Source organism: Saccopteryx leptura, chromosome 2 (genome assembly GCF_036850995.1).
Source record: "Saccopteryx leptura isolate mSacLep1 chromosome 2, mSacLep1_pri_phased_curated, whole genome shotgun sequence".
In the NCBI taxonomy this organism is placed as follows: domain Eukaryota; kingdom Metazoa; phylum Chordata; class Mammalia; order Chiroptera; family Emballonuridae; genus Saccopteryx; species Saccopteryx leptura.
The window spans coordinates 334,994,943-335,017,426 of NC_089504.1; the positions used below are offsets into that span (position 1 = coordinate 334,994,943).

The 22,484-nt window shown below is 57.6% G+C and overlaps 2 protein-coding genes across 7 annotated transcripts; one reads left to right on the top strand and one right to left on the bottom strand.

Annotated features, from left to right (window-relative positions):
* The first annotated feature begins 358 nt into the window (after positions 1-358).
* GIT1 (GIT ArfGAP 1) lies at positions 359-15,745 on the top strand. 3 transcript variants are annotated; one of them, XM_066363609.1, is made up of 21 exons: positions 359-675; positions 6,165-6,298; positions 6,736-6,848; positions 6,968-7,073; positions 7,624-7,841; positions 7,925-8,019; positions 8,357-8,399; positions 10,246-10,272; positions 10,463-10,511; positions 10,948-11,020; positions 11,583-11,680; positions 12,074-12,185; positions 12,318-12,451; positions 12,601-12,753; positions 12,859-13,089; positions 13,174-13,227; positions 13,417-13,503; positions 13,628-13,701; positions 13,807-13,989; positions 14,118-14,181; positions 14,333-15,745. In XM_066363609.1, the coding sequence occupies exons 1-21, from the start codon at positions 624-626 to the stop codon at positions 14,543-14,545; spliced, it is 2,313 nt and encodes a 770-aa protein (XP_066219706.1). In that variant the 5' UTR covers positions 359-623; the 3' UTR covers positions 14,546-15,745. The 3 variants fall into 3 exon arrangements, with proteins under 3 accessions (XP_066219706.1, XP_066219704.1, XP_066219705.1); XM_066363608.1 differs by lacking the exon at positions 359-675 and adding an exon at positions 1,594-1,622; XM_066363607.1 differs by lacking the exon at positions 10,246-10,272 and having other exon boundaries at positions 492-675.
* A 376-nt stretch (positions 15,746-16,121) lies between these two features.
* On the bottom strand, positions 16,122-20,955 carry TP53I13 (tumor protein p53 inducible protein 13). Of its 4 annotated transcripts, none has more exons than XM_066363613.1 (8): positions 20,666-20,955; positions 20,408-20,476; positions 20,138-20,179; positions 17,550-17,678; positions 17,310-17,417; positions 16,924-17,131; positions 16,567-16,777; positions 16,122-16,478 (listed from the first exon to the last, which is right to left on the bottom strand). In XM_066363613.1, the coding sequence occupies exons 1-8, from the start codon at positions 20,735-20,737 to the stop codon at positions 16,379-16,381; spliced, it is 939 nt and encodes a 312-aa protein (XP_066219710.1). In that variant the 5' UTR covers positions 20,738-20,955; the 3' UTR covers positions 16,122-16,378. The 4 variants fall into 4 exon arrangements, with proteins under 4 accessions (XP_066219710.1, XP_066219711.1, XP_066219707.1 ...); XM_066363614.1 differs by having other exon boundaries at positions 16,567-16,755; positions 20,666-20,954; XM_066363610.1 differs by having other exon boundaries at positions 16,567-17,131; positions 20,666-20,954.
* Between the last annotated feature and the right edge of the window lie 1,529 nt (positions 20,956-22,484).

Below are 22,484 nucleotides of genomic sequence, written 5' to 3' on the forward strand. Positions count from 1 at the left end.
GAAGGGCGGCCCTGGGTATCCAGTTCCTTATTCTTGTCCCTGATTCCCAGAGTCCACTATCCTATGGCTCGAGCACGGGAACTTCTTCCATCTCGAAAGTGGAGGGGATAGGGCTGACTCACACTGCCTCCGGGCCAGGGCAACGCCGGAGCAGGGATCAGGGACGCAGGCGACACTGTCCGCTCGAGCCAGGCAGCAGCCGCGGTCCCTTTAAGCGCCCCCGCCCTCTCCCACCCGCGCTCCCGGCTTCCTTTCTCCGGGAGGCGCGGCCAGCAGGGCCGGTCGGCGGGGCGGGTGTGCGGGCTGCCCCTCCCCGGGTGGGCAGGGCCTGAGCCGCTTCCTGCAGGAGCGGCCGGGAGCCGCGCAAGGGGCGGGGAGAGCGAGCGGCGAGTGGCGGCGGGGCGGTGCGGGGCGGCGCGGGGCGGAGGGCGCCCGAGGGCGAGCAGGCAGGCGGGCACGGCGGGTTCCGGGCCAGCCCAGGGGGCGGTCGGTTGGCCGGCCGCGCGGAGCCTAGCCGGGGACTTGCCGGAGCCGGGCCGGGCAGCAGGGGCCGCCGCCAACCGGGCCCGCCGCCCGCGCCCCCCACGCTGGCCCAGAGGGCTGTGGCCGCGTCGCCGCTGAGGATGTCCCGGAAGGGGCCGCGAACGGAGGTGTGTGCGGACTGCAGCGCCCCGGGTAAGCTGAGCCTGGCCGGGGGCGGGACCGCGCACCGAGGCCGCGGCGGAGCGGGCGGCGGGGCCTGGCGAGAGCGCCGTGCGGGGCCCGAGGGTGGGGTGGGGCTGGGGGCTGCGGCCTCCGGCTTCGGCCCCCGCCCGGGCCACTGCAGAGCCGCGTCCTTGGCGGGATGGCCTGCCTGGGGGGCCCCTGTTCCCTCGCGTCCGCGGACAAGCGAGGAAGGACATTCCCGGCGTCGCCTCCCACCCCTCAGTCAGAGGTAGGCGGGCAGCTAGCTGCCCCCCTCCCCGCCCCCATCTCAATATCCAAACGGAAGCGCCAGCCTGGGGTGGCGGGAGGGCTGTGGCGGAGGCCGGCAGGGTTTAGGGGGTGGGGGCGAGCGTGGTTTTGTGTCATCTTAATGCCACCCCCGCGTCTTGCACCTGCTGCTCGCATGGTCTGCTGGCCCGTTGGGGTGGCGGAGGGCAAGGGGCAGAGAGCTGGGCAGATGGGCCGGGGGTGGGGGGATTGGATACTATTTCCTCATGAGCAGATAAGGAGGTGGCCACTCCTAGAACTCCCTGCCCCTTGCTCCCAAGGCTGGGGCTCCTTGCAGGGCCTGGTGTTCAGGGCCAGTATGAGCCTGGGCATCATACCCCCACACCCGCCCAAGGCATCCCCTAACCTCCTGGTGACTGGGAGCAACTGGACTGGGCTTTTCCTGTGCCCCAGTAAAGCCTGCTTGAAAAGGTTAGAATGGCATTGCCCAAGCTTGGGCACAGACCCTTCGTGGTCCCCTAGCCAAGTCTAGCTAGAAATGGGTAGTGAACAGTGCTGGGGATGTCTAGATTTCCCGGGATCCCGCTGGCTTCCTGGCCCTCCTCTTAGCTGTATTTACCGTGGTGTTTCCCTTCTTCCCAGCAGAGTCAGCTCCAGGCTGATGTGAAACCCCCTGACCTGCTGAGGAAGTGAGGATCAGTGACCCAAGAGGCTGCTCCTTTCTGATGTGGGAGGACACTGCCAGTGATGGGGCCCAGCAGCTGGCCTGGGGAAGGAAGCCCTGGCCCTAGTCCATCCTTTCTTTAGAAAAAGAGCTATCTGGGCAGGAACCGGGGGTCTGTGAACTCTAGGAGGACCGCGGTCTGACTTGAATGTGAGAGTATGGAGTGCTGTTTTGTGGGCCGGTAATTATCAGCCAATCTTTGGACAGGCCCCAGACCTCAACAGGATGAGACCCCCACAGATGCTCTGGTGGCTCTGATGGCTCCAAGCTAGAGTATTTGGGAAGGAACTGTGGATGCCTGGCAGAGTCATAGTGGTTATGACCCAGAGGCCTCCTCTCAGGGCATGATACCGTCTAGAGGGCTCTGAAGAAGCTGTCTGGGGTATGTGTACCTACCCCCAATTAGCTGGAAACGACGATCCCCTTATCCCAACCGCAGGCAGGTCTAGGGATGGAAGGGCTAAGAGGAGAGTTTGTCTTCTATATATCTGTCCCAGGCTGTTCTACATTTCTATTGTGCTGATATAGCATGGGGGAATGTGTGTGTGTGGGGGGGCAATTAGAGCTGGGAGGAGGTGTATAGCAGACACTTTCAGGGGAGCTTGGATTTTAGTGTTGCCTGTGTTTCCAGCTTACTCTGTGACCAATGACAAGACTTTGCTCACTCTGGGCCCCAGTTTCCTCAACTGTGTGACAAAGGAGTTGAAGTAAAAATGGTTTCTGAGGAGTATCCCATCTCCAGATCTATAGTCCTAATTCTGGGCTTGAGGGACATAGGGCAGCATCAGAAGGCAGTTGTCCTTTCTCCATTTCATTTGCCTGTTTGGCTAAAGCCTCTCAATGCCCATTGGGCTTGGGAAGGAGGTGTGTATCTGATATGTTGTACTGCCCATCTTCTGTCCCCAGACCTTGTTCTACAGAAGCATTTGTGCCCTGGGTACCTCCTTTCCCTTGATCCAGAGTACAGGCCAGGAAGAGGCAAATGGTGAGGTGAGGTTGGTGAAGTGGGCAGAGTGATGACAGACTTTTATTCATCACTCCAGCCCAGCACCTAGCTTGGTGTGTGGCTCATAGCAGGCACTCCCCGAGTGTTTGGATGCTTGTCAGGACCCTGCTGGCTACTTGGGTCTACCCCATGCCCCACCAGATGATGCATAGAGCCATGTTCTCAGTCTGAGAACTGTAGCAGCCCAGGTAAAAGGCTTGCGGGTAACCACCTGTCTGGAGCCCAGACTCAGAGCCACCTTCCTGTTCCTGGTATGTATGTGCCTCCTACCCAGAGTCAAAGGCTTACTGTGATAGGAACCCTGCAGTCCCAGCCCTAGAAATGGGGCCATGGCTTTTTTGTAGTTGGTTAATTGATGGGGGACGGTCATGGAGGTAAAAGGTGACATGCAGCCTGAACCCAAAGGCCTCTGTGCTACCTCTGCTCCCAGCCTGGGCATACAGGGGTTAAGTGTATGTTGTGAGGCTGCTGTGGCAGCTGGTCAGGCACCACCTGTATCCCTGCCTGCCTTGGGAGTCCTAGAGAGGAGCAGGGGTCAAGAAACCTGGAGAGTGTGTGTTCCCTCCTTCCTTCCTCTTCATTCACCCTGCCAGGCGGTCCTGGCCCAGTTCTCAAGGCTCACCTCCATCACAGCTCCCGACACAGGAGTGGAGACCTATGAACACCTTGGATGAGCAAGGCTGGCCACAGGCTAGGGACATTTGGGAACCTGCAGGCTCATTTGTCTCTTCATACTGTAGAATATTATCAGGTAGGGTGAGGGGTGGCGATATAATTTATGTACGCCAAAGTGCCCGCACCTTGCTGTTTTTACCTGATGAGTTTTCACATGTGTAAATAGCTGTGTAACCACCATTTCATTGGAGAGGAAGAGCGTTTCCATCACTCTGCGGGGTTTTCTTGTGCCACCTCCTAGTCAATGTCCCTCAAAGGTAACTGCCATTCTGACCTTTCACCCTATGGATTAAGCTTCCTGCTTTCAAGATAGTGGGCTCCTCCCTCCTCTCTAGTGAGGCTGGCCCTAACAGCAGACCTACTGGCCCCAGAGGCCACTATTGGCTTTAAGAGGTGACGTGAATTCGTGAATTTACCTTAGTAGAGGCCTCCATGGGTTTGGCACTGGTTTACATTATCCCAGGACCCCTCCTGCCACTTGTCCACACATGTCAGACCCCCACCCTGACTGGAAGCAGAAGATAGGCAGGATGCTAAGGAGGTCACCACATCCCCTAGCTCTTATGTTCCCTGTCTCTTCTGCCCCAAGTTTTGTCCAGGCTTTAGGATAAGGATCCCTTTAACCTAAAACTTCAATAGCCATTTGACTTTCAAAATCCCTTCCTGGCCTTTCTGCTTAAGAGCTGGCCTGTGTTCGGCTTGGGGGCTTCTGCTTGGGTATGCCCAGTGCTCCCTGGGTATAAAGCGTAGGTAGTACTGTAAGGGTGGGCTTCTCATCTGTGTCAGTCCAAACTGAGCTGGCACTAGTTGTGCCCCAGATCAGAACAGTGTCCCCTGCCCCAGCCTACCTATTTCAGGTCACTGTGGGGAGAGGGAAGACCCCTCCCCCAGCCTAGGAGAGTGCCAGGCACAGTCGTGGACCACATTCCCTAGATCCTGGTCTCTTGGTTACTGCCATATTCAGGGACTTGCCATGTCTGGCCTGGCCCTGACTGGCCAGTCCTCCTAGGCCTGGCTTCTCTGGTAGGGCCATGCGCTTGGGGTGGGGGTGGAGGACTCAGGGAGGCCCATTTACGATTCTGGCCTGGGCGGCTCCCCACTTACAGGAAACCCCACCATTTCAACAAGAGGAATTTAGGCTGCGTCATTTCCAGCTTCCTGCCTGGTCTGCCGGAGGTGGCTGGAGGGCAGACCCCTGACCCAGTGGTGTTTGGGAGTGGGGGGAGGGATCTTCCATACCTGGAGTGCCTTACTGCTTGCTTGCGTAAAGCCAACACTAAAGTGTGCCTTAGGGCTCCCTATCTTGGCACAGATAGTGGCTTCCTTCCTCTTGGGCCCCTGGAATTAGCCCCTCAAGATGGTATATGGTGAGTACCTTGTGTATTCCTGTTGCCTTATTTTGGAGGGAATCCCTAAAGAAGCCTTGACCCAAAATGCTGAGCCCCCCGTCTTTCACTTTCTGTTTCACGCTATGAGGGGACACTTGCTGTGGGCAGAGCTCATGCTGCACTCTGACTCAGTTTCCTCACAGTTCTCCTGGGAACTTTGATGGATGTCCTTTCAGGGAAGGGTCTGAGAATCACCTGGTTGGAGAGGCTTTCATTACCCCTGAGCACAGCAGGCAAGGCGGAGAGCCAGCCCCCCCTCCCCAGGACAGGGCTTCCTGAGACGGGGCGGGGGCCCGGGCAGAGCACAGTGTCCTGGGAGACAGGCTCCCTGCCCCCACTCTCCAGTGGCACACAATGGCTGCTTTCTCCCCCGTGACCTTTCCACAGCCTGCGCCGTAGGCAGCTGTCTCCTCCCCCTCTCCCAAGGGGCCTGGGATGGGTGGCATCTCCCTTGCCCTTGAGAAGGATCCCAGGAGCTCCCACTCTGTTCTGGTCTCCTTCTTGTTTCCAAAGTTCACTGTTCCCCAAGGAATAGAGAGTGAATCTCAAAACCCTCGCCTACTGAGGGCTGTCCCCTTCAGGGCAGAGGTTATGACCATGGCAAGGCTTCTGGCATCTAAGTGCCTGGGTTGACATCCCAGCAATCCCTCATTAGCTGTGTGACCTTGAGCAAATGCTCTAACCTCTTTTGAGCCACTGTTTCCTAGTTGGTAAAGCAGGGGTAGCATCTCCTACCTTGCCTGACAATTGTGGGAGGCATCATACATACAGCACCCAGTGGTACACAGTGGGTCCTCATGCAATGCTAATTCCTTTGTTCTCTCCATCCCCCTTAAGAGAGGGACTCCATCACTGATGGTGACAGGAGGCTCAGGCATGAAAAGGCTTCTTTCCTGGCAGGATAAGGGCAGAGTCAGGAGCCCATGGAGGGGTGCAATGGATCAGGCAGGTGAGCCAGTGGCTCCAACAGAAGTCTGAGGGCAAGAGAGATATGGCACTGACTCAGACACAGGAGGAATGCCTAGGGATGTGTGGTGTGTACGCATCTGGGTTACATCCCCTAGGGCATTCCTGCCTCCCCGGGGAAGGGCTAGGATAGCAGTCTTGTTCCCTGGGGAAAGGCTGTTGGACTGGGAGTGGTGACTGCAGGATAGGAAACCATGCCTGCTGAGTAAGCCCTGGGGACCACACCTTCCCAGAGGGGCAAATATGTGTAGGGAAGGGCTTGGCTGTGTCAGTTGCCAGCTGAGAGCCTTTGGAGAAAACCCTCCCACTGCCTTAGCTCAGCTTCCTCGTCAGGAACCTGTCCCAGCTCTCAGACCTCGGGGAGACGGAGTGAGTATGTGTGAAATACTACGCTTAGTGCTGGCCTGGGCCAGGTGCCTATGGGGTCTTGTCCGCGCCTGGCTAAAGCTGACCCTTACCTCCGTCCCGGCAGACCCTGGCTGGGCTTCCATCAGCAGGGGTGTGCTGGTGTGTGACGAGTGCTGCAGTGTGCACCGGAGCCTGGGACGTCACATCTCCATAGTCAAGCACCTCCGCCACAGTGCCTGGCCTCCCACACTACTGCAGGTATGGAGCCTGGCCTGCGGTTCCTCCTTCCCCACAGGGTGCTGAGCGCCTTTCCCTCATGCTGACATACATACCTGCTTGGATTCAGCAGCTCCCGGTGGGGGAGGGGGCAGCACCCACTTGGGGAAGAGCCTTAGCCTGACCCTTCCCAACCATCCACTCGTCTAAGAGAGGAGGCATCCAGGACTAGAGTCAGACCTGGGCTTTCACCTCAGCTCTGCCACTTACTAGCTTGACTATGTATCTTTGAGCAGGTTGCTTAAGCTCATGTGACCTGAAGTTCTAAACAGGACTCACATCCTTGGGTTGCCTGACTGGATGGAGGTGCAGCAGTGACAGGCACACAGTAGGCCCTTTGGTACTCTTTGCAGTGGCACTGGCTATGGCCGGAGCCCAGCACTCAGTGGGCTCTCTCACTTGGCATCTCCTCCCCGCAGATGGTGCACACGCTCGCCAGCAATGGGGCCAACTCCATCTGGGAGCATTCCCTGCTGGACCCTGCGCAAGTGCAGAGCGGCCGGCGCAAAGCCAACCCCCAAGACAAAGTTCAGTGAGTCAGGCTGGAGGGGTGGTGGTAAGGGTTGCACGGTCTGGGACATGGGCCCGGGAGATGCCAGGTACCCAGCCTCTCTCACTTTGCTCCCATTTCCTCCTTTGTGACCCACACAGTCCCATCAAGTCAGAGTTCATCAGGGCCAAGTACCAGATGCTGGCATTTGTGCACAAGCTTCCCTGCCGGGATGATGATGGGGTCACCGCCAAAGACCTCAGCAAGGTTTGAGGGGCCCCATAATGGACGGGTGGGCCTCTCTCCTTACACATAATGCCCTTGAAGGCCTCTCCTTCATCACCACTCAGCCCTAGGCCCCAAAGGCAGCCAGGTCAGGCAAGAACAGTGAGCATGGTGGAGTTATGAACTTGCTTGGTTAGACTGCATGTTGTCCAAGCCCCTCATTCCCAGTTGGACACACAAGGTTAAAATCCTCCAGTTGCCACTCAAAAGCCAGGAAAACTTGGGGCAGTTTCTTAGCTTCTCAGAGCCTTAGTTTCCTTATCTGTAAAATGGGAAAGAAAAAACAAGCATCTATCTCATAGATAAGGTCCGTTCCAAGCAGAGCGCACAGCACATGATAGATAGTGACTGACAACAGCTATTATTAATTAGTATTAACTGATGGTGGGAAGCCCTCTGTCCTCCCTGACAACCCAACTCCGGCTGGGCCCTTGGAGCTGTAGGAGCCCAGGTGCTGCCTGTGCTAGATGCAGCCCCTGAGGGGGGAGGGGCTTGTGCTCACACATTTGGTGCACACGCCTGCTCCTTGCAGCAACTGCATTCGAGCGTGCGGACAGGCAACTTGGAGACATGTCTACGCCTGCTGTCCCTGGGTGCCCAGGCCAACTTCTTCCACCCAGAGAAGGGCACCACGCCTCTGCACGTGGCTGCCAAGGCGGGACAGACGCTACAGGCCGAGCTACTTGTAGTATATGGGGCTGACCCTGGCTCCCCTGACGTTAATGGCCGAACACCCATTGACTATGCCAGGTGAGGGTCAGCTGAAGGGTGAGGCTTGGGTGGTTGGGGGAGTGAGCTGCTGCTGCAGGCTGAACCGTGCCCCCTCCCTACAGGCAGGCGGGGCACCATGAGCTGGCGGAAAGGCTAGTTGAGTGCCAATATGAGCTCACTGACCGGTTGGCCTTCTATCTCTGTGGACGAAAGCCTGGTGAGCAGAGTGTGGGGCAGGCCTGGCTGGACCAGGCAGGTGGGACCCAGACACACCTCAGCAGCAGGTGCCATGGTGACAAAGCCGGCTGGGGAACAGCGTTGCTAGGCAACTGGCTCCTGTGAAATTGCTGCAAGCTCTGGGCTGCAGCACATTGGGGTAGGGAGTGGGGGTGGGCATAACTTCCAGGCAGCTCCCCTGGCTGTTAGTGGTGGCCTGCCCTCCTCCCTTTCCCCTAACACTCCTGGGTGCCAAGCCCTGCTCCTGCCAGTGAGGTGGGCTTCCAGTTGCTAACGCCATTCAGCACCAGTGACTTGGCATTTTTATTTTTGTTCAGATCACAAGAATGGGCATTACATCATCCCACAGATGGCCGACAGGTGAGTGACCACCTGATATCCTTTCCCAGAGGCTGTTAGAGGCTGTGTGGGTGCCTGATCCTCGGAACCCCCACCTCCTCAACTCCCCAGGCTTTAGGGGCCTGGGACCCCTCCACCTTCCCCACTCACCTATGGGCTGGAAGCACAAACGTTTCCCAGTCTAGTTCTTACTCCCTAATGCTGGGCCCCAAGGCAGGTAAGAAGTGTCAACTTAGCACATGGCCAGCATAGCCTTGGCCCCCTCCTGTCAAGAACAGAGTGCTTGAGTACAAGGAGCACTCCCAGGAGCAGTGGATCACTGGGTTCTATTCCCAGTGGCACTGACCCCACTGAATTCTTTAGATACTAAACTTCTGCTCTTCAGTGAAAAAAGGTGGTGGGCTCCAAGGATTTAACTAACTTTGGGACTACTGGCCAGGCCTCTCTGATGTGCTCATAAATTGGGCAGAGGCTGGAGGGCAGGGCATAGCACAACCCAGGTGTTTCTGCCTCTAAGAGTCCCCAGGTGCCTAGGCTGTGGGGGATCTCCTCCAACCCTTCACCCAGCGTTACAAGATGGATGCTGGCGCCACCTGGTGGCTGCCTTTGATGGCCAAGTCTTCAGGCCAACCTGTGCCTGCTGGCCTGGACTGGAGAGAGGAGGAGGCTCTCTCCTCCAAAAGCCAGTGTAGGCAGATGGGGATTGTCAGGTCTGGGCACCTTGGATTCCTGAACCCAGACTGACTGCCTCTGTTCTGAAATCCCAAGACATCCCCCTACTTCTTTGGTCTGATTCTGCCTGGTGCGTGTGCTTGCGTGGCAGGGGGTTATTGTAAACACTTATGGGCATGTGCCCACTGAAATGTTAACTGATCACCTTTTCAGTGCCAACTGCTGTTCTTGGCACTAGGACACAGAGGTAACTCAGAAACGATCCCTGCCTTTAAGTAGCTCACAGTTTTTAGAAAGGGAGGCAGCCTCATCAGACAGTTGTAGTTCAGTGTAGGAAGTGCAGCAAGAGAAACAGAGGCACAGTCATTAGAAATGCTGTGCCAGGAACTGCAAGCAGATGGTGAGACTGAAGCATATGTGAGAGGCTGGGAACACCAGGAGCAGCACTGGAGTAGGATGGAGTGAGAGAGTGGCCTATCCTATGAGCTTTGACAAGAGCTGTGACCACCCCAAGGGCAGAGAGGTTCCAGGCATGGATATGTGGGGCCAGCTCTGCTGCTTACTGGCTTTGTGACTTCAGGCAAAGGGTACGTAACCTCTCTGAGCCTTCTGTTGTCTGTTCTGGAAATGGAAGGAACAGTACTTTTCTTTCCGGGCTGTTGAGAGGCTTAAATAAGATAATGCATGCAAAGCATTATCTATTATCTATTATCCTATTTTTTTAAGTGAGCTTTTTGTTGAAGTATGCCATACATACCTATTATTATTGAGATGCTTCTGTGGCCGGGGGCAGTGCAGCCAGATGCAGTTATGTCAAAAAGATCACCCTGGGTGCCGTGTAGAATAAAGAATTATAGGGACAAGACTGGAAAGGGTAGATGGATTAAGAAATTATTGCAAACGCCCAGGCAAGAGGAAATGATGGCAGAACCTGGGAAAAGTCTAGCAAAGGCTTGAGGGTGAGGGAGTTTTCAGGAGAATCCTAGGAGTTGCCACTGGTGCTGGGTGAGTGGGTCACGGAGGAGAGTGAGCCAGCCAGGAGCAGGATTGGGGAGGAAGATACCTTCAGTTTTGTACACTCTGAGTCTGGCATGCGCACGAAGATAGGTCTGAGCTTGACGTGGAAATGCGTGTGCTCCTGGGTAATTGCTGCCTCTGTCCTGTTCTTCCCTCTGCTGCCTTCCTCTGGACTTAGATCTCGGCAAAAGTGCATGTCTCAGAGGTATCTGGTGTCTGCCATGGGAGCAGGCTCTGGAGGTTGGGTGGGGCAGGGTGGCGCTTGGTGTGTGGCATCTGGGGTCTTATCTCCCTGGAATCCCTGCATGTTTGGGAGGTCATTGGCAGGGGCCTGTCCACCTCTCATGTCTGGCCTCTCCCTTCTTCCCCATTCCCGTCTCCCTCCTTGTCCACAGCCTGGACTTGTCCGAGTTGGCCAAAGCTGCCAAGAAGAAGCTGCAGGCGGTGAGTCTGCTGAGACAGGTCCCCTAATATTGGAGCTGTTCCCATTTCTACCCCCGACCCCTGTGATTGCTACCCCTTCCTCTGACCTGGTTCCCTTTTCCGAGTCTTTGTCCTAGCCTTTCAATCTCCTCTTGCCTACTTCTCCAGCCTTTGTCTTTGACCCTGGCTCTGCCTTCCAAAGGCTCCCAGGGCCCTCGCGCCACCTCAGACCTACAATGACATTCGCTGGTCCAGTGTGGTCTCCTTTTTGTCTTCTCCTACCCTGGAGCTTGGCAGGCAGACTTCCTACCCCCGTTTCCAGTTCTGAGACTCTTGGGCTGAGTAGCATAAGGGACACAAGCCTTTTCCCACCTCTTAAGACATCTGGTGAGCTGGTCATGTTGTCACTGGGGGCCAGTTGATCTGACAAAGCCTGTGTCCCCCTCTGTGCCTCCAGCTCAGCAACCGGCTTTTTGAGGAACTTGCCATGGACGTGTATGACGAGGTGGATCGAAGAGAAAATGATGCTGGTGAGCTGAGAGGACACTGGAGGTTTGGGGCAGATGGCACAGAGCACCTACCTATTAAGGAAGGGCTAGGATCTGGTGTGCCTCTCGGGTACTTGTACTGAAACTAAGCAGGGGTGCCTCAGTTGGTCTGCTCAGCAGGTCTGCATATAAGTCCCTGCCAGCTCTAAGCCCGCCTGGGCAGCTTCCCCAGCTGGGCAGAGTGCTGAGCTGGAGGCAGCCAGTCGACTCCTCCCACCCCACCCCCAGTCTGGGGCTCATCTCTACTTTGGCTCCCTCCCACTTTGGCTCTCTCCCCAGCTCCCCAGTCCTGTTCCCCGCCCCATCACTCCTTCCTGGCCACAGCCAGATTCCAACCCAAACTAGGCTGGCTTGAGGGACTCGCCTTGTCTGTCAGTCCCCAGCTGTCCTTGCCCAGTGCCTATCTGAAGTCCACCCTGTCTTGGTCACCAAGCTCGGTGGGCATGGGGAGGAGCTAGGAGAGCTGTGCTCAGCATTCCCCACCCCTACCCCACCCATGGGCCTGGCCACCGTGGACAGTGTGCTCCCTGCTCCTCCCCCACAGTGTGGCTGGCTACCCAGAACCACAGTACCCTGGTGACGGAGCGCAGTGCTGTGCCCTTCCTGCCTGTTAACCCTGAATACTCAGCCACACGGAATCAGGTGAGGAGGCTTGGTGGGGGGCCTGGGGCTGTTTCCTCCCTTCCTGGGGTCGCCTGCTCTATGGACCCTGCCCTTCTTCACCAGCTGTTGTCTGGGACGGGGCCTGGCCCAGGCCTGTTTTTCTCCACCCCTGGCCAAGGCCTCCCGGCCTGGCTGGCACTGGGATTTGGGACTGGAGAAGAGGCTGTTCTTTTGAGCATTTGGTGAGCAGCCTCAGGGCGGGGGGCTCCAGCCTCTTCCTGAGAGCTCCCCTAGGCACCGTGACTGTGCCTCCCTCACTCCCTGGCCCTGGCCAGATGAGCTGAGCTGTGGTTTTAGCTGTGGTTGAAGCAGATAGCTGATAGCACATAGCATAGGTCCCCTCATGCCAGCCTGGCCCTTTCTGCCTGGCAGGGGCGACAGAAGTTGGCCCGCTTTAATGCCCGAGAGTTTGCCACCTTGATCATCGACATTCTCAGCGAGGCCAAGAGGAGACAGCAGGGAAAAAGCCTGAGCAGCCCCACAGGTGGGCAGGACAAGGATGGAGGTGTGGGTTGGGGGCACTGTTCTAGGATATTCTCTTTCGTGGCTCCCTTTCGGGGGTAGCGCGATAGACGGTTGTGTGGCTGAGCCCTGAGTGACAGGCCTGTGCCCTCAGACAACCTCGAGCTATCTGCACGGAGCCAGAGTGACCTCGATGACCAGCACGACTACGACAGTGTGGCTTCGGACGAGGACACAGACCAGGAGCCCCTGCGCAGTGCCAGTGCCACGCGGAACAACCGTGCCCGGGTCTGAGCGCTGCCCCTCCCCGGGCTCTGTCAGGGCCCAGCTCTATCCTCCTGGAGCCCAGGGCCTGGGGGACGAGTGGGCTGGTCGGGGCTTTGAGAGCATTCATCCCCGGCCCCTGGTGGCTGACTGGCTTATGTCTGACCCTGCAGAGCATGGATTCCTCAGACCTGTCCGATGGGGCCGTGACGCTGCAGGAGTACCTGGAGCTGAAGAAGGCCCTAGCTACCTCTGAGGCAAAGGTGCAGCAGCTCATGAAGGTCAACAGTAGCTTGAGTGACGAGCTCCGAAGGCTGCAGCGGGAGGTGAGGGCTGTAGCCTTGGTGGGAGTGGGAGCTTCCAGGCCCCCGGTGGAGATGTGGGGTAGCTGCCTGAACTCTCTGGAGTTTCTGACACCATTCCACCCTCAGATCCACAAGCTCCAGGCGGAGAACTTGCAGATCCGGCAGCCGCCTGGGCCGGTGCCCACGCCCCCACTCCCCAGCGAACGGGCAGAACACACACCCCTGGGGCCTGGTGGGAGTGCCCACCGCAGGGACCGCCAGGCCTTCTCCATGTATGAACCAGGCTCCGCCCTAAAGCCCTTTGGGGGCCCACCTGGGGATGAGCTCACCACCCGGCTACAGCCTTTCCATAGCACTGTGAGTTGCCAACTCAAGGTTGTGGGGAAACGGCTGGGTCCACCCCAGGGCCCTCTTGTGACCTTCCACTGTGCTAACCCCCAGGATCTGGAGGATGATGCCATGTATTCAATGCATGTCCCTGCTGGCCTTTACCGGGTAAGTCGGGCCTGAGGCAGGTGGGTCTGTTTCTGCAGCTAGCTTCTGAGCCCCAGTCGGTACCAGCCTTGTGCTGGAGGCTGGCACAGGGAGGACTAGACATACACGGCTTCCACCCTCAGTGCAGGGAAGCTGGGCGGTGGGTGATGGGGAGGAGGAAAGGCTGACTCCAGCCCTTCTGGGTTTCAGATCCGGAAGGGGGTTTCAGCCTCAGCTGTGCCCTTCAGTCCCCCCTCCCCACTGCTGTCGTGCTCCCAGGAAGGAAGCCGCCACACGGTAACGTCCCATCCCCTGTGGCGCAGGGAGGGGCTGCATGGGATGTGTGTGTGGGAGGTGATGGGGGTCGTCTGAGTCTGTGCATGTGTACACCTCACTTACTCTCCCTTCCTGGACCCTCCAGAGCAAGCTTTCCCGCCACGGCAGCGGTGCCGACAGCGACTATGAGAACACACAAAGTGGGGACCCCCTGCTTGGGTGAGGCACCCTGGCAGAGGGAGGTCAGGTGGGCCCTGGAGTGTCTAGAGGGTGCAGGCAAGAGGCCTCATGGCTGGAATATCTCTTTCTCACCCTGGGCCTCAGACTGGAAGGGAAAAGGTTTCTAGAGCTGGGCAAGGAGGAGGACTTCCACCCTGAGCTGGAAAGCCTGGATGGAGACTTGGATCCTGGGCTTCCCAGCACAGAAGACGTCATCCTGAAGACGGAGCAGGTCACCAAAAACATTCAAGAATTGTTGCGGGCTGCCCAGGAATTTAAGCATGACAGGTATGGAGGTGGGGTACAAATTCATATGGCCTGTGAGTATTGCATGGGGCAAGAGAGGGGCCAGTGTTCCACTGTCCCTGGGAACCTTCCCTGAGAGCCCCCCTAATTTATACCCTCTTCTCCCACAGCTTTGTGCCCTGTTCAGAGAAGATCCATTTGGCTGTGACAGAAATGGCCTCTCTCTTCCCAAAGGTACAGGAGACAGAGAAGGAGGATTGGGAGGGCCTCAGGCTGGGCAGGCATAGAGAATCTGACTGCTACCTGGGTGGAGATATAGACACACTGGGCCACGATGGCTCATGGTTTGAAGTCCATGGCACAACTCCCTCCTTTCGCCCTCCAGAGACCAGCCCTGGAGCCTGTGCGCAGCTCTCTGCGGCTGCTCAACGCCAGCGCCTACCGGCTGCAGAGTGAGTGCCGGAAGACAGTGCCTCCGGAGCCTGGCGCCCCTGTGGACTTCCAGCTGCTGACTCAGCAGGTGATCCAGTGCGCCTATGACATTGCCAAGGCTGCCAAGCAGCTGGTCACCATCACCACTCGAGAAAAGAAGCAGTGACCACTCTCCCTGTACCCTCACCTACACCCTGGGACCTCACTGGCCATGGGAGCTGGGCCACTCCACATACCAACCCCCACCCCAGCAGAGCCTCTGGCACAAGTGCCCTTAGTGCTGCCACTCTCTCCTGGCAGCCAGGCGCCCTGGTGCCCGCTCCCCTCAAGGCCCCAAGGATGGGGAGGTGGGGTGGCAGGAGCTCTGTCCCCCACATTCCGTGCACCTCCTCCTGTACATAGCATCCCCTCCCCTTCTAGAGTGCAGGGGCCTGTAAGGCATTACTCCCAGCCCCTTGCCCTCCAGGGCCCCTTCAGCAAAGGGTCGGGTGGGGACACTCCAAGTGGGGCAGTTCCCTCTACATGCATCCCACCCCCATGAGCCAGTTCAGCCCTGTTGGGGGCTGAGTGGGGGCACCCCCCTCCTTTGTACATAATCTCTGTGGATGTCCCTCCCCCTCCCCTGTAGCCACCAGCCCCTGTGCTGCTCTCCTTTAATGGCAAATGGCCCCTGCCTAGGGCACAGGCCCCAACCTGTGTTCTGGGGTCCCCAGCAGCAAACACTGGAAAATTTTTTTCCCCCCTCTCCTCTCTTCTATCCCTTAATTTTAACGTTGTGGTAACTGAGCATCCCTGTGTGCCTGCGTGTGAGTGCGGGGCGGCAGTGCCGTCCCAGAGGCCTGGGCCATCTGGGGTTTTGTGAGGGGTGAGGGGACCAGAGCAGCAGGACCAGTACTGAAAGGCAGGCCCCTCGCACCCGTCCTGGGGCCGAGGACTGCCAGCATAACCACCTGGGGTTTTGCCCACTGCCTCCCCTCATCACTCCCACCACTCAAACCCCTCTCAATGAACTTAAAATGAAAACCACTTTCCTCCATCTCTCCTCCCCTCCCTTGTGGAGGGGGAGTGTGCTGGCTGGGGCAGAGGACTGAGCACCTGAGCCTGGGGCTGGCTCCCCGGGGTCCCTAACTCAGCTGAGAGGCCCGACCCTATAACCTCTGAGAGGCTAGCACCTGTGCCTGTGGTATCTGGGCACCTGGAACCTGGGCTGCAGCCCGGGGAGGCTGGAGAGGCAGACAGCACTGTCGCCAGCTCTTCCCTGCTTCCTGCCTCTGGCCCAGGGGCCAGGCCCTACCTGTGTGGTGGTGGGTGGGCTGTCAAGATGTGTATCATGTACATTTGTATCAAAAATAAATAAGTGACCATGTGCTGTTTCTGATGCTTAGAGACTTGAGGGGAGGGAGACCGGGCCTGGCAAACAGAGAAAGAATCTGTCAAGAATGTGAAGGAAATGAATACAACTGCTCCAGACTGCACTGACTGAGGGAAGGGAAGCCCTCCTGTTGTCCTTTAGAGAGGAGCTTGGAAATAATGTTTTCAGTAACACCACTGTTGCCCCCTACACGCCCATGCACACTGGTGGGAGGGGTTTCCTCTCCTAAAACTCTGCTTCTAAGGCCAGGTAGGCAGTGCCCAACTTGATTTTATAAACTCCCTACCTCACACAACCTAAATGGCCTAGGACAGTGTCCTGGGTGGGAGTGAGTGTCTCTGTGTAGCAGGTATACAAACCCAACGCCAGATTCTACTAAAATAATTTAATTAAAAATACACAGTATTTGCAAGGGAGATTTAAACAGCTCCTTTTTCTCCCCTCGCCTCCGCTCCACTCCCCGCAAACAACACATTCAAGACCAACCCCTCTGCAAACGCTTAGGCAGGACTGCTCAATTAGGCCACCAGGGGGCGGCCCTGAGCACGGTCCACGTGGCGGCCGCCTCCCCAAGGGCGGAGCAGAACCTGCCACAGTGGCAGGGCTGGGGCAGGTCAGTCAGAGCTATCACCATCCCCGCCGCTGTCTGGCGTGGGCGGGAGGAGGGGTCTCCGGCGTGAGCGCTTGACCCGACGTGGGGGCATCAGCAGTCTCCTCTTCAGCACAGCTGTGGGCAAGGTGGAAACCAGTCTAGAGCAGGAAAGCCATGGGGGACAGGGGAGGGCTGGGGCTGGGTGAGGAAGGGAACTTCTCACCAGCCACTGTGTCCTGACTGTCCGCTATGGGCCCCCAGTAGATGCTCTCCCCCCGTCGGAAGTTTCGGTGCAGTCGAGTGCAGAGTGTGGCCAGGGTGAGCAACACCAACAGGAAGGTGAGAGCCATGGCCGCCCAGGCAGCCTCCTCTGTCCGTGGGGTAGGGCCCCGCGCTTCCCGTGGAGGGGCTGCTGCCCGAGAGGCAGGGGAAGCCTGGTTTGGACAGGCACAGCCACCTAGGCTGCTTTGCCCTTTGTCAGAGGCCAGAGGCTGAGCCTCTATCCCGGAGCTGGCACTGCCTCCAGGCCCCCCAGGCAGCAGGGGGGCAGTGGCCACAGATGGGGCATTACTCCCTTCACCTGGGGTTCCTAACATGGGCTGTCTGGTCTCCCAGCTCCATGAGGAAGCAGAGGGGAACCTCAGGGTTGAGGGAGTGGGCTGGAGACCAAGGGCAGCCCGCAGCCCACGCCTCTTGGCACCACCAGGATAGTGCTGCCTGGGCCCTCTAGATGCCACCTCTGTGCCTGGGGGCCACCAGCTCCGCAGAGTAAAGGCCAAAGCCAGGCCCTAAGGGGAGAAAAGACAGCACTCACCCTTTCTCTGCCCAGATAATCCAATGACACCACCAACCAAGCCTGGCCCCAGTACCCCTTACCTGCATACACCCTCTCTGGCATAGCCTCCCTCTGCCCGGCATTGGCATCAAGGGAAAGGGCCCAGAAAGGCTGTCAGAGAGGAACCATACCTTCTTCCTCTGCTTCTTCCGCCGCCTCCTCTTTAGCCAGTGGGCAGCCCAGGCTGGCTCCACCCATGCCATCTCCAGTACCACCCCCCATGCTTCCAACACCAGGGGCTATGGAAGGAGGGAATGGTTAGCGCTAAGATGAAAGTAGGGAAAGAGCAAGAGGAAGCCCCTGAATTTTCCTTTCCCTGCTCTTGGGGCCACAGCCTTTGCCAGTGCCAACCAACTTGCACCCCTACTTACCCGAACCTGAGTGAGGGTGGAGTCAGGCACCAATGAGGGCTGAGCCACATAACTGTGGGCCAGGAGGGCAAGCTGGAGCTTCAGCCAGGGGTGGGCACAGGGGTGGTAGAGGAAGCTGACATCCTCAGCCTGGAGGAAAGGCACAGAGACATCAAGCCAGGCCTGGTCATTCTCAAGTTCTCCCATTCTGGGGGTCAGGTTAAAGGGACTCCCAGGATGGCTACATGACCCTTCCACCATCAGGGCTCAGGAAAGGACAAAGGACAACAGGTACTGGCATGTACCCCCACTTGTCTCTGAGTGTGCCTTTCACCTCTCCTTCAGCAAGTGTCACACCTCAAAGCTCACAACTTCCATGACAGTTCCTGGTTATCCCTGTCAGGCTCCAACCACATTCTTTTTTTAAAAATTTTTCTGCCTGACTTGTGGTGGCGCAGTGGATAAAGCGACAACTTGGAACGCTGAGGTCGCCGGTTTGAAACCCTGGGCTTGCCCAGTCAAGGCACATATGAGAGTTGATGCTTCCTGCTCCTCCCCCTCCTCTCTCTCCTCCCTTCTCTAAAATGAATAAATAAAATCTTAAAAAAAAAAAAATTTCTGAAGTGAGAAGTGGGGAGGCAGACAGACTCCCGCATGCGCCCAACCGGGATCCACCCAGCATGCCCACTAGGGGGTGATGCTCTACCCATCTGGGGCATTGCTCCGTTGCAACCGGAGCCATTCTAGTGCCTGAGGCATTGGAGCCATCTTCAGCGCCTGGGCCAACTTGGCTCCAATGGAGACTTGGCTGCGGGAGGAGAAGAGAGAGACAGAGAGGAAGGAGAGGGGGCGGGGTGGAGAAGCAAATAGGCTCTTCTCCTGTGTGCCCTGGCCGGGAATTGAACCTGGGACTTTCATACGCTGGGCTGACACTCTACCACTGAGCAAACTGGCCAGGGCCTTCCAACCACACTCTTTAGCTGTACTTTTCTGCACCTGTAATGATGGCTCTACAGGTCACCAGTCTAGACTGTATGTATCCCCTATATGGAGACCAGGTCTTCTTTTCACTGATCTTATCTCTACAGTCAGTCTCCCAAAAGCATCCAAATACAGGACACACAAGCAGCAGGTACACAATCCCAGAATGGAAACACTTCATCAATTATTAATATTCTTTGATTGAGCTGACCTGATGCTCAGCACTGTGCCAGATGCTGTAGGAGATGCCAGAAGCAAACTAGACTCCACTTACAGAGAATGTAAAGGAAACTCAGGGAAATAGAATTAATGCAAATGAAAGCGCAAACTACTAAAACTCAAATTAATTAGTTGTTAAATTATAAGAGAAAAGTTATAAGCGTTATACAAATTTGGAGGTAATGAATAAGAGCTGATGTGATCAGGCAAAGTCTCAGAGAAGAACTGATTCCTGCACTGGGCTTTGAAAATGGATAGGTATGTCCTGGCTGGATAGCTCAGTTGGTTCAACCCCCGGTCAGGGCACATACAGGAACAGATAAGTGTTCCTCCCTCTCTCCCTCTCTCTCTCCCCCTTCCCCTCACTAAAATCAATCAATAAATTTTGTTTTTTAAATGAATACGTATGGATGGCAGGTGGTGAAGAAACTGCCTGCTTCAGCTTCAGGTCAGGACAAGACAGGACAGGACCACTGTGTAGAACACATAGGAGCAAAGGTACAGCAGTGAGAATGAGCCTGGCGCTCAATGTGTGACAAGTGAACAGATCAACACAACTGGAGAGGAACCACAGATCTGTAAAAAATGTTTAATTTATTGATTTATAGAGAGAGAGGAAGGAAGAGAGACACAGAGAGAAATACTGATTCTCTGTTCCACTTATTGAAGCATTCATTCGTTGATTCTAGTATGTGCCCTGACCGGGGATCAAACCTGCAACCTTGGCATTTGGGGACTAACCAACTGAGCTACCGGGCCAGAGCTGGAACTACAGATTTGGAGAGTTCAGACAAGGCTTATTTAACTAGGGAGAGTCTAGAAAGCCAGGCAAGGGGAGTATGACCATGATAAGGTGGGAAATAAGGAGCTATTGAAAGTTTCTGAACAGTGAAATGATTTAATGAAAGGGCTGTTTGAGGAAAGGAATCAGGTAGGTGGAATGAGGTCTCTTGGCCTGGAAATCTAGTGATATATTTCAAAAGGAAAACCAAAGGGACATGGAAGCTATCTGGCCAACGGCAAAAACAGAGAAGCAGCCATAGAGGAAAACCCCCAGTGTGGAGCCCGGCGATCTAAGGCACACTCCTCACATCATACAGCCTGGTGCATTCCTAAGTGCTGTCACACACTTCGTTTACTCCTCATGGGCAGGGGCATTCCTAATATCCTCTCTTACACAAAACAGGCCCAGAGGAGGCAGGATGCTTCCCACGGTCACACAGCAGAGCTCCAGCTACTCAAGAGCAATCCCGACAGGGCACCGCAGAGGACAGAGGCCTCTGCTCCCTCTCGGGAAACAGGAACATTGCCTCTTCCGAGAAAAGTGGTGAAGAATGGAGCTGATGGGCGGAAAAGGCGGAGAAAGCCTGCAACTGCAGACACCAAGGATGGGTCCTGCTGGTACTCACCTGCCGTGGGCTCCTCCGTGTGTAGGTCACTCTTGGTGACATCTATACGTGGGGAAAGAAGAGAGCTTAAAGCCGCTGGGAGACTCTGTGTGGGGCACGGGGAGGGGACGGCAGGCTCACGCCTCCAGCTGGGGATGAAGACGTTGGCGACTGAGGGACTGAGGAACCGGCAGAGGTCCTCAGAGAGTGGCCGCAGCGGGCGCGGAGGGACCGGAGCGGGACCGGGCGACTCCTTCACACCCTCTCTCACAGCGCCCTCCAGGCTCCTACCTGTTGGGGCAGAGGCCACGGGCCCTCCGGACAACGGGCTCCCGCCTCCTCCGCCGGCTCAGCCGTCACCTGTGGGTCCAAGGCGCAGAAGAGCTCGGGCGCTGGCCTCGGCGAGGGCCCTGCCCTTCCCCAGCCCAGGCCCGGCCTGCCGGACGGGGACTCCTAGTCCTGTCTCCGCGGGCCACTCTTTCCAGGACGAACTTTCGGCCAAGCTCTGAGGCCCCCGGCCCAAGCCTTCTCAGCAGCGGGTCTCCTTACCTCAGTGGGACTCAGGAGTCCCGCCAGGGTTCCCAGGAGAAGCAGCTGAGACCAAGGCGGAGGAGGCGCCATCCCCTGCAGGGCCGACCTCCCCGCACCCGCGGGAGGGAGCGCGCACCGCCCTGCCCAGCCCAGCCGGATCCCGCCCCCGCGCGCCCACGTAGACCCCGGGCTCGCGCGCGCCGTTCCGTCCCAGCATCAGACCTCGCGGCCAGACACCCCAGGCCCGCACGCCCCTCGCCTCGCCTGGCTCCGCCCCCTCAGATCCGCGCGGCTGTCGCTCCGCCTCCGCCTCCACCCCGCCCCAGTGACCGCCTACAGCCCAGGACTCGGCGCGCACGCGTCCAGAACCCCAAACCGGAAAAGTTTTGTGTGGGAGCCCGGCCCTAGAAGCGCGCTGCTAGGCAATCCCGGAGCCACCTCCTCCTCCCAGCATTCGTCCCAGTGTGTCTCTGCGGCCTGCAGAGTGCAGCTGCAGCGCTTGGGTGGGATCGTGGAGCGGGGCGAAGGGCGGGAATTGGGTCCCTGTGGACCGGGTGGCCAAGGAGGGGATACGGGTACGCTCCTCCGGCAGACTCGCTTCAGAACCGTCAACGAGAAAAGGTGCAGAATTAGGAAGTCCGAGCTGCGGAAGGAAGAGATTCCCCGCTCTACAGCCTCACCTTCAGCCTATCCCACTCCTGCCCTAGCAAATAGGGCCCGAACCCGGAGGAGCTTCGGGGATCTCTGACCTCCACCCTCCCCAGACCCAGAAGCTCTGGGGGACCGGAGCCGGGCCGGGTACAGCTTCGTTCCCCGCCTCCGCCTCCGCTCTCGTTAGCCAGCATGTGTCCACGGAGACCTAGGTCACCGTGAGGTGGAGGAACCACAGGCCTCGCCCCAGGAGGGAGCAGTGGACAGACCTTTCCTGCAGCGGGACGCCGCCCCTGCCGCCCTCTCCCCAGTCCCCTTCTCCTTGGCCCCACTCAGAATTTTGAGGAAAGACGGGAACGTGGGTGAAAAGTGAGGGTTGAGATGCCTAGTCCCAAATTTCCAAATAGAGCAAGACGTGTTATATCAATCATCTCTCACACACCTGTGACTTACAAAGGGGTTTCTAACCCTTTCCCGTCCCCCGACCCCCAGTAATTGCCAGCTATTGAGCTGATGAAGAGACTCCAACCTGCCCTCTGCCACAGCCCCATCATAGGGTGACAGGCATCCACCTCACCCAGCACCTGAGTGCAGCCTCCACCCACCCCACCCCCAGCTTATTCTTGGAGGTGTGGGGCTGTTTCTTCTGGGCAAGTCCTTCCTGGGGAGCGGTTTTAAAGATTTCCTATTGGAAGCCAGGCTCCCGAGAGGATAGGGACAACGCACTGGTGCATGCAGGGGAACGAACAGCCCACCGCAAACCTGCCCGCCTTAGTCCTCGAAGGCCCTGAGCCAGAACACCCGCCCGGCTGGGGTATTGGGCAGTTGCCGGCGTCGAGCGGGCTGAGAGAAATACCAAGGTCAGAGAGCACGGCCGAGCCCGGGGGCGTGGCTGGTGGCTTCGGTCGCGGCTCCTGGAGCCCAGGATCCCGCGCCGGGAGCTGCGGTTTATTCACTTCTCTCTTTTGCAACTTCTCAACAGCGGCCCCTGAAGGCGCAGCGACACAAGGGCTCCCCCGCAGCTACACATCGCGCGGGGTGGAAGAGCGGGGATAGAGGACTAACTCATGCACATCCCGGTCCCCCAAGTTTCGGTCTTGGAGTCTCCCCACTTCTCTGCTGCCAACAGCCCAGTCTTCGTCTCGCTGCCCTCCCCACTCCCTTCCGGATCGCCAGCGCGTCTACG